This window comes from Leucoraja erinacea, chromosome 37 (genome assembly GCF_028641065.1).
Source record: "Leucoraja erinacea ecotype New England chromosome 37, Leri_hhj_1, whole genome shotgun sequence".
NCBI lineage: Eukaryota > Metazoa > Chordata > Chondrichthyes > Rajiformes > Rajidae > Leucoraja > Leucoraja erinaceus.
In genome coordinates, this window is record NC_073413.1 from 2,579,115 (window position 1) to 2,589,434 (window position 10,320).

The window sequence follows — 10,320 nt, forward strand, 5'->3', positions numbered from 1 at the left end:
CGCTCCCATTGGCTGCCTGGTGGAGGGGCTGGCGGCCTATTGGTCAGCGCCGCTCCTGGCCCCGCCCTCCGCGGACGCTTGGCGCGAAACCGGAGCGGATCTGACGTTTTTACGGGAGGCGGCGCTTGGCTGAAGGACGTTGTCCTGGGCGACCATCCCGCGGCCTTCACGTAGAGGCTCATAGGCAAAGATCAGTGTCCGGTGGGTTCTAGACCGCGTCGATAGACACAATGCTGGTGTAAACAAAGATCCTACAGCTGTAGGATATTTGGGTGTAAGTTGGGCGGAAATCGTGGGGAGACCTATCCACCCCCTCATGCTCTGAGAGGTGGCGGGACAATCTCGGGCGGAGATCCCGGGTGGGACGGGTGGGTCGCGCCCATCCTGTGTTTTGAGAGATGGAGGACAACCCTCCTCCACCCATGTTTTGTAATCCGGAGGTACACAAACAAAGCTGGAGAAACTCAGCGGGTGCAGCAGCATCTATGGAGCGAAGGAAATAGGCAACGTTTCGGGCCGAAACCCTTCGTAATCCGGATTTTGAAATTCGGTGGAAAAATAAATCTCCCTATTAACCAAAGATCTTTGCTATTAAAGGTACACAAAAATGCTGGAGATACTCAGCGGGTGCAGCAGCATCTATGGAGCGAAGGAAATAGGCAACGTTTCGGGCTGAAACCCTTCGTAATCCGGATTTTGAAATTCGGTGGAAAAATAAATCTATTAAAATTAAATGTCCCTATTAACCAAAGATCTTTGCTATTAAAGGTACACAAAAATGCTGGAGATACTCAGCGGGTGCAGCAGCATCTATGGAGCGAAGGAAATAGGCAACGTTTCGGCCCGAAACGTTGCCTATTTCCTTCGCTCGGTAGATGCTGCTGCACCCGCTGAGTTTCTCCAGCATTTTTGTGTACTTTCGATTTTCCAGCATCTGCAGTTCCTTCTTAAAATCTTTGTAATTAACATCGTATTAACACGATCTGTGTCACCAATTGTGTTTTGACCGACAAGTATTCAAGTATCACAAAAAAGCTGGAGAAACTCAGCGGGTACAGTATTCAAGTATTACTGAAGGTATTCACAGAGAATTTCTTATATCTGTCTGATGCGGGTGCAATTACCATTTGAACTAATTGGATGTATTGGTGGATGGGAAAGATTTAAACGGGTCAGGTCATTAAGTGCTCCGGTCGAATGGGTTTCCTGGCTGGCTTGCAGGTATCCCTCATTCACGGTCACTCACGTTATTTAGTATGTTTTTTCCCTCTCTTTCTCTCTCTCTCCCCTCCAAGGATGGTTCTTCTGTTTGCCTTTATATGCTTCAGTTTTATCTGTTTAAGTTTTATTCATCACACTGTAGCTTTTGAAAGATTCAAGCGGGTATCAGACGCTTTCTAAAGGCTGAATTGGCCCGTTTGCAGGGCCTTTCATCTCCGGCTCGGCTTAAAATCGGCCGCAGAATCTTCCATAGCCCCGCGGTCAGACAGTCAAACTGCTGCGTCGAGGTGATCGAGGCCCCGATGTTGGAGCCCCCCCGCCGGCCGATTTTAAGCCGCAACATAGAAACATAGAAATTAGGTGCAGGAGTAGGCCATTCGGCCCTTCGAGCCTGCACCGCCATTCAATATGATCATGGCTGATCATCCAACTCAGTATCCCGTACCTGCCTTCATTCCATACCCTCTGATCCCCTTGGCCACATCTAACTCCCTCTTAAATATAGCAAATCATCGGGTGATGAAAGGCCCCCGCAAACAGGCCGATTCATGCCCCACGATTCAGGGCGGACAAGTCTGCTGTTGCTGGAGTTCGGAGTCGGTCACCACCAGATGTTACCGTCCACAGGGCCCATGGCGAATGCCTCGTGTGTGTGTGAATATTATCAGTAATTTTTTTTTTTTGGTTTTAAGGTAGAACGGGTCACATTATCATTCATTTTTTGTCCTTCCATTTAAAGAGAAATCGGTCACAGTATGTTACAAAAAAAACTCTGATTAATTGTTTTGGAAGTATAAAGGATTCCGAGTTAATATGAATTTAAATTTACTTATGTTAAGCAGTAATTTACGTTGTACGGTGCACTAGTGTGCCATGTGTATCTGATTGTCTATTTCTGATCTTGATATGCAGATCAATATCTTTGAATTCTGGACTGCAAATAATTAATTGACGATGGAACCTTCAGAAAGAGTTAGAGATCTCTGGTATCAGATGAATCCCGTTTTGGCTGTGAGTATGAATAGGCCCTGCTAGCACCTCTTCTAGGCTCCTGACTCAGTCTAGTTCTCTATCCATATCCCTCATTTCTCAACTTGGCCAATCCCAAGCAATTTCTACTGAGGATGCTAAATTTGGATTCTGGATCATTTGAAAGACTTAAGACCTATTTGTCCACATAATCATCCCTACCATGTCTGGTTGAATCCATTTATGCAATTTAGAGAAGAAATGTGAAATAAGCTTAATATGCATGACATGGCAACAGCTTTCAATTCTACTGAGCTACCTGTATTGCTTCTCTTCCCCTGTTTCTAAATGACACTGCATACTTTCTAAAAAAAACAGAGAAATGAATGAATCTAGTAAAACGATGCACTATGTAGGGTGACTATTCTAATACATTGGAATGGATTGAACATTCACCTCTTGTTTAAGTTTTTTTAGTATACTTACTGAGAAAAATATGCAGAATAAATGCAAATACAACATAGACTCAGACAGTGTGTGGGCATTGCCGTTTTGTGCCTCTTAATGTGTAAATTCATGGCACTAATAATTTCTCACTGTCCAATGAAAAGTATGTCCTTTGGCTTCACTAATAATGTTTGTCTTTTGCTGTTTCACATCAAAGCTGAATAAGGTGGAGAGGAAACCTTCAAAGCGACTAAAGTGTGAGCAGACTGCTATTGAGTCTCATTTAACAGGAAGGACAGTCAAATGGATTGTAAGAGGTATGTCTTAAATGTTCCATTGCTCTCGACCTGTCGTTAACTAAGAAAAATAATCACCAGCTTTAAGAAATAATCAATGATACCCCTTGTGATAAAATAAGGCTTTTTTAAAAAATCCTATACAACCAACAAGCCTTAAACAAAAGTTACTATACATGTAGATGTTTTTTATTTTATTGCTGCATCTTTACAATTGTTTGAAATCAGGGGTATTCCCACAGGTTCCTTAGGAAATATTGAAATGAATTTGTTCAAACTTCTTCTCAATTTGCCTCTTTATCTATGATACTATAATCCATCTCCCTTTCAGAAGCTTTATGTAAGGAAAGAACGCTACACGGTGATCGACTGCCACTGAAGTTACTATGATCCAATAGTATATAACCATTGTCACCATGCAAAGCTTCAAAGACCTGTAATACCTATATATTTTCATGAAATAAATACAGATATTACACTAGTATTTGAGTTTGTATTATAAATTGTTCTTTTTTTTTAACCAGAGGCAAGCCCAGAAGACCAACCATTTTCTGTGAATTCAGATTTGACCAAGTGTTGCAATGAAGGTACCGATATATTTTCAATATTTGTAATGAATTGAGTTGTAAATTTAACCCATACAATTTTGAATACAGTGCAGGCTTCAAGGCCACCTGAAAACAAAGTCATCTTTCTTTAATTTGTTCCCAGAATACATTAAGCTTATATCTATCTATTGTATCTAAAATTACTATTACACAAAATATCAGCCTAATTATTTAAACATGTATTCTCAGATTCTCATGAGATTCATTTTAGCCATCAGGGTATTTTCCAGTGTGTAGCAGGCACGGTTCAAGTATCTGAATTCTGGCCCCATGCACACAATACCATGCATAATTCCCTCATCACGGTAGTGCAATTCATAGAAATCTATGCTGAATGTATGTGGACTAATATAATCTGCATAGAATAGAATAGAATAGAATAGTTTCTTTATTGTCATTGTAACATGAACCATGTACAACAAAATTTAAAAATGTCAGCCAGTCAGTGCACCATTCAAACATTTCTAAAAGCTAACGATACATACAAGATAAAATATTAAAAGATAAACAACTAAAATAAATATCACGAAAATAGCACGCATAAACACCCAACCCTCCATCCTTCTGTCGATTTCACAGTGTACCACATTCCCTTAGTATGTCTGGCCCCTCTTTTACTTGGCGGCTACATTTAGTGCTTTTATAGCAGTGGGGTAAAAACTGTTTTTTAGTCTGTTCGTCCTTGTCCTTGTAGATCTGTACCGTCTGCCTGACGGCAACAGTTCAAACAGGGAGTGTCCGGGGTGGGAAATGTCCTTTATGATACTCTGGGATTTTTTGGTGCAGCGGGAACTGTGTAAGTCCTCCAAGGTAAGGAGAGGGCAGCCGACAATCCTCTGGGCGTTGTCAATGGCCCTCTGGAGCGCTTTCCTCTGAGCCGCTGTGCAGCTGGTGTACCACACGCATACACAGTATGTTAGTATGCTCTCAATGGAGCACCGATAAAAGGACAGCAGCAAATGCCAGCATCCAAAAAGACATGCCAGCAAATATTACAAAGGTAATATATACAAAGATCCCACAAGCTCCAAAATGGCACACATAAACTTGTTCTTTTTATCTGGAGCTAACTCTACCTGTGACAAAATGCATGTTTTTGCAGGACACCTGTTTTGAACATGCATGATATGCAAGCTCATAGTTTGAAATATCATGGATAATAATATGTGGAAAACTTTTTTTAATCAAGATGACTTGGGAGCATGCAAGGCCAGTTCAAGGTGTATTAAAATGACAAATCATTTACTAATATTTTCTATTTTGCTTTCCTTCATTTCTTTATTTAAAAAAAGTTACAATTGCAAAAAAGCAGTGTTTCTACTGTATGGTGTCAGTGCACTTTATCTTTTATGAAATTAATCTCCCAGAAAATATGCTTGATCTGCAGATTTCCATACTCCGGTTTATCCTTCACCTCAAATAAAAAAGGAGAGACAAGGAACACTACATTTATTTTTCCAGATGCCACTTTCCAAAAGGTATATTTTAAGTGCTGATCAACTACCCATTTCATTTCACTTTAAAAAATAAAAAATTGCATGAATATTATTGCATGGAAGAAACGGCAGGAAATCTGCCATGCACGAGCAGCCCCTTCTTGTTCAGTGACCCCATGCAAGAATGTTACTTAATATGTGCATACCTGGGACGTGCACTTATTTAGGCTAGATTCAGTCTCATTTTCATAAATTTTACCTCGTGATATCCAATTTGCACTGAATGTCAAAACATTTTTTTGTCGTTTATAAACTGAAGGTTGTCACTTTGATTACCTGTTATTCATCTGGCTTGGTAGACACCACAGTTAGTTCACAAATGACAAGAAATATGTACATACACCAATGGTGATGATGGTTATGTAACTCTTTTGTAACGGGGAAGGGGGTCGATGTATTAATTGTCCCCCTCCTGATGAAAGGAAAATCTCTGCCTATTTCTGATGTTTTTTCCATCAAAACTGCAATCTAAGTACACGTTCATTCATGATTACTGATACATTATATCACAAAAAATGCACCCACAAAAAGTAATACTCTTCAGTTTTATGTTGTGAAGATTTCATTAAAATTGGAGTGACAACCAGGGAGTTGCACGTATTAACAATAAAACATGACAAGTTTATTTATTTATTTAAAATATATATATTTTTTATTAGAAGCAAACACATATTATGGTAAAAACATTTCATGTATATCAGTCGTACATTATTAATATCAATTGTGGATTGATTCTGCTTCTAGTTTTTTTTTTATATATAGGGAGTAAGAAAGAAAGAGGAATGTCAAGATAAAAAAAGAATGGAATGATTTACTAATAATACATCATTGGAGATAGGTTCGTAAATGATAAAGTATAACTTTTCATCTAATCCTGAGTTCTAGGTTCCCGTGTTGAACTGATCTACCCCTTCAAATAGTCAATGAATGGAGACCATATTCTAACAAAAAGTTCTTGTTTGTCCATTAAGACAAGTCTGATTCTTTCCAGGTGTAGGTTCTCCAACATTTCCATAATCCACATTTTAATTGTGGGGGTTATAGGGCCTTAATATTAATTTTTTCCCACAAGTTTGTTTTGACACCCAGTATTGATTAAATTCTAGATCTAGCTAACTAACCACGAGATCTGACATCATATTGTCACAGCATGATTTTGCAGTATCTAATGTTTATGTCAGCTTGATGAAATACTATTGGAAGTAGGCAATATAAACATCTTCAGACCATCAGACGTCTGAAAGGCCAAAATTCAAGTGCAAATTGATTTACTACAGTAAGGTCTGTGATAGTCATGCAAAACTGCAGTTTAAATCGCCTTTGAGAGTTGTTTACTATCTTGAATGATTGAATTCTTTGTATCAATTATTGTTTATCTCCTTCCATTCACAGTCCAGGCAGTGCGGACTTGTCATCCTATGCTACCAGTCCTGTCATTATAATTGCAAACAGACCAGAGATTCCAGTTACTGCATTTACTGCTAGTCCAGTCAAGACCTCTCCAATCAGATCAGGAAGTCCAGGCATGACATCTTCTGCTACTACACCAAGTAGTCCCATTTTGTCATCATCAGCTACCAGACCACACACTCCAGTGTTGACCAGTGGTAGTCCGTGTGTAAATGTAGTTTTCCCAACTGATGATCCTTTGTCTCGTCTCCAGAATACGGGAATGATGAACCACCTTGTTCCATTCATGAAGGGACTTCTTTGACATCTCCCTCTGCAGAAGCTGCACTGACATCAAAGTCGTTGCCACAGACACCCAACCATCCGACAAACCTTTCTTCTTTGCCAATACAGCGTTTGAGAAATAGATCTCTTAAGTTTCAGGCAAAGTGGTTTAAAGAGTTTCCATGGCTCCATTTTGAACCAAATGTGGATGGTGTATTGTGCCATACCTGTGTAGTAGCAGCAGAACTGGACTTATTGAAAATGTCAAAGTACAAGGAGCAGACGTTTATCTCGAGAGGTTTTAAGAACTGGAAAAAGGGCATTGAAAAATTCACAGTTCATCAAAAGTCTATATGCCACAATATTGCCAGTGCAAACTTGTTTCCCAGCAACGAGCCATGTGACGTTAATGCCCAGCTGGGCGAACGATTAAGCCAAGGACAGATAGTGGCCCAGAAATCCCTAGTGCAGATAATTGAAGCGCTGCAGTATCTGACCCAGCAAGGTCTGCCGTTACGTGGGAACGATGACGGTGAAGGCAACTTTACAGCATTGCTTAACCTCTTCTCATCTCGTGACGGGGACTTTAAGACATGGCTGCAGAAGAAAACAAACTATACTTCTGGACTGTGCCAAAATGAGATCCTCCAACTTCTAAGTCACCATATACTCAGAAGCATTTGTAAAGACGTTCAGTCGACGCCATTTTTCGGTGTTATTGTTGATGGGACTCGGGACTGTACAGGCACCGAGCAAAAGTCGATCTGCATTCGCTTTATGGATGAAGTGTTTGACATTAAGGATGAGTTTGTGGGACTGTACCAGATGAACTCCACGACCGGAGCAGACCTGGCGAGGATGATCGTCGACGTGCTCACAAGGTTGCAGCTGCCAATCGACAACTTGCGGGCCCAGGCTTACTGCGGGGCGGGAAACATATCCGGATGCCAGGCGGAAATTAAGAAAATCCAGCCGTTAGCCACAGACCTGGTGGAACAAAAGCAACTCTCCTCGATGCTTCTAAAGGGCGATTATCATCAGGATTTGGTAGACAGGTTTCCTGAACTTGAGACACTTCACTCAGAACTTACATTTTTCAGGACGCGGTTTCCACGGGCAACTATTGAGGAGTACAGGCAGGTTTTCAAAGGGATGTGTCCAGAGGTACGACAGATCTTCCCTCGAGTTGAGGCACTGTTAAGACTGGTTCTGATATCTCCAGCCAGTCCATGCGAGGCGGAACGATCGTTCAGCACACTGCGCGGCATTAAAACGTGGCTTCGCACCACCATGTCTCAGGAGAGGCTGAACCATCTCATGATCTGCAGTGTGCACAAGGAGCGGCTATCAACAGTGGATTCTCGCATCATAGCTGAGGAATTTGTCAGCAATAATGAAGATACCAGGCGGCGTGTGTTTGGAAAGTTTCACTTGGAATAGGTGGTTGTCAGTGAATGGAATACATCATGGTTACATATTGGGTAGAACTTTCAAAGTGTTGTTAAATACAAGAATCAAAAGGGTTTATTGTCAGTACAGCCATACTCACAGTGCAATGAGATAGCGTTTCCCTAGAACCTCGGTGCTACATTCAGATTCAGATTCAATTTTCAGATTCAATTTTAATTGTCATTGTCAGTGTACAGTACAGAGACAACGAAATGCATTTAGCATCTCCCTTGAAGAGCGACATAGCAAACGATTTGAATAAAAAAATAATAAGTGTCCGGGGGGGGGGGGGGGGGTGGTGATTGGCAGTCACCGAGGTACGTTGTTGAGTATTGTGACAGCCGCCGGAAAGAAGCTGTTCCTCGACCTGCTGGTTCGGCAACGGAGAGACCTGTAGCGCCTCCCGGATGGTAGGAGGGTAAACAGTCCATGGTTGGGGTGAGAGCAGTCCTTGGCGATGCTGAGCGCCCTCCGCAGACAGCGCTTGCTTTGGACAGACTCAATGGAGGGGAGCGTGGAACCGGTGATGCGTTGGGCAATTTTCACCACCCTCTGCAATGCCTTCCGGTCGGAGACAGAGCAGTTGCCATACCATACTGTGATGCAGTTGGTAAGGATGCTCTCGATGGTGCAGCGGTAGAAGTTCACCAGGATCTGAGGAGACAGATGGACCTTCTTCAGTCTCCTCAGGAAGAAGAGACGCTGATGAGCCTTCTTGATCAGAGTAGAGGTATTGTGGGTCCAAGAGAGGTCATGGACAGATGTTGACTCCCAGGAACCTGAAGCTAGAAACACGTTCCACCTCCGTCCCGTTAATGTGGATGGGGGTGTGCGTGCCGCCTCTGGACTTCCTGAAGTCTACAATGAGCTCCTTGGCCTTCTTGGAGTTAAGGGCCAGGTTGTACATAGGACACAATTGGACAACATGCTACATATAAAGATACTACGCTATGCACATGGTTGCATAGTCTGGCTGTGAGAGACGTATGCTTTGGTACCTTCTGCCAGATGGGAGGGGGGAGAAATATTTATGTGAGGGGTGGATGAGGTCCTCCGCAATGCCGGCTGACCTTACTACTCGCTGCAGGTTCCTGCGGTCCATGCTGGTGCAGTTTCCAAACCAGGCAGTGATGCAGCTACTCGGGATGCTCTCTATAGACCCTCTGTAGAATGTGGTGAGGATGGGGGGGGCGGGAGGTGGGCTTTCCTCGCGAAGTGGAGACACTGCTGGGCTTTCTTCACAGTGATTCTTGTGAATCAAACTTTCATTGCAGACCTCTTTTTTTTTCAAATTTCCAACATTGGGTGGATCATCCACTAAAAGCGTTCAGCCCAGACAGAGTACCTGGCTGAGTGCTGAAGACCTGTGCGAACCAACTGGCTAGAGTGATCAAGGACATCTTCAATCTCTCACTTTTGTGGTTTGAGGTTCTCACCTGCTTCAAAATGGGCATCTATTGCCCAAGAAGAGTGTGGTAACTTGCCTCAATGACGGCTACCTGGAGGCATTTACCATAACAGCAGAACATGTTATTATACTACTGTAGTGTGTAATATCTTGGAACAGTGTTAAGGAACTGAACACCTTCTTCAAAAATAACGTCTCTCTAGGCTGGATGAGAAGAACTTTTTTCACACAGAGAGTGGTGAATCTCTGGAACTCTCTGCCACTGAGGGTAGTCGAGGCCAGTTCATTGGCTATATTTACGAGGAAGTTAGATGTGGCCCTTGTGGCTAAGGGGGATCAGAGGGTACGGGATACTGAGTTGGATGATCAGCCATGATCATATTGAATGGCGGTGCAGGCTCGAAGGGCCGAATGGCCTACTCCTGCACCTATTTTCTATGTTTCTATGGATAACGCAAATAAAGCTGATTAAAAAAACAACGTGTCAACTGAATAAAAATGACAATTGCTTGTGAAACTAGAAATCTTGGGAGATGAAAATAACGAACAAGGAAAGCGACAATTGCCCTCCCTGTCTATAAACTCAAGTGCTAATTGTATATACAATTGAATAGGTGCAGGGGTAGGCCAGTCGGCCCTTCGAGCCAGCACTGCCATTCAATGTGATCATGGCTGATCATCCCCAATCAGTACCCCGTTCCTGCCTTCTCCCCGTATCTCCTGATTCCGCTATTTTTAAGAGCCCTATCTAG

General features: G+C 42.4%; 1 protein-coding gene across 5 annotated transcripts; it reads left to right on the forward strand.

Moving 5' to 3' along the window:
- The first annotated feature begins 56 nt into the window (after nucleotides 1-56).
- LOC129713770 (uncharacterized) lies at nucleotides 57-9,982 on the forward strand. Of its 5 annotated transcripts, XM_055663057.1 has the most exons (8): nucleotides 57-201; nucleotides 2,134-2,232; nucleotides 2,855-2,954; nucleotides 3,265-3,369; nucleotides 3,458-3,520; nucleotides 4,929-5,019; nucleotides 6,430-8,293; nucleotides 9,059-9,982. In XM_055663057.1, exon 7 carries the CDS (start codon nucleotides 6,973-6,975, stop codon nucleotides 8,149-8,151), a length of 1,179 nt encoding a protein of 392 aa, XP_055519032.1. In that variant the 5' UTR covers nucleotides 57-201; nucleotides 2,134-2,232; nucleotides 2,855-2,954; nucleotides 3,265-3,369; nucleotides 3,458-3,520; nucleotides 4,929-5,019; nucleotides 6,430-6,972; the 3' UTR covers nucleotides 8,152-8,293; nucleotides 9,059-9,982. The 5 variants fall into 5 exon arrangements, with proteins under 5 accessions (XP_055519032.1, XP_055519034.1, XP_055519029.1 ...); XM_055663059.1 differs by lacking the exon at nucleotides 4,929-5,019; XM_055663054.1 differs by lacking the exon at nucleotides 3,265-3,369.
- The last annotated feature ends 338 nt before the right edge of the window (nucleotides 9,983-10,320 follow it).

Bases quoted from the DNA above. Each gene is read 5' to 3' on its own strand.
- LOC129713770 (XM_055663057.1), top strand. From the start codon at position 6,973: ATGTCAAAGTACAAGGAGCAGACGTTTATCTCGAGAGGTTTTAAGAAC.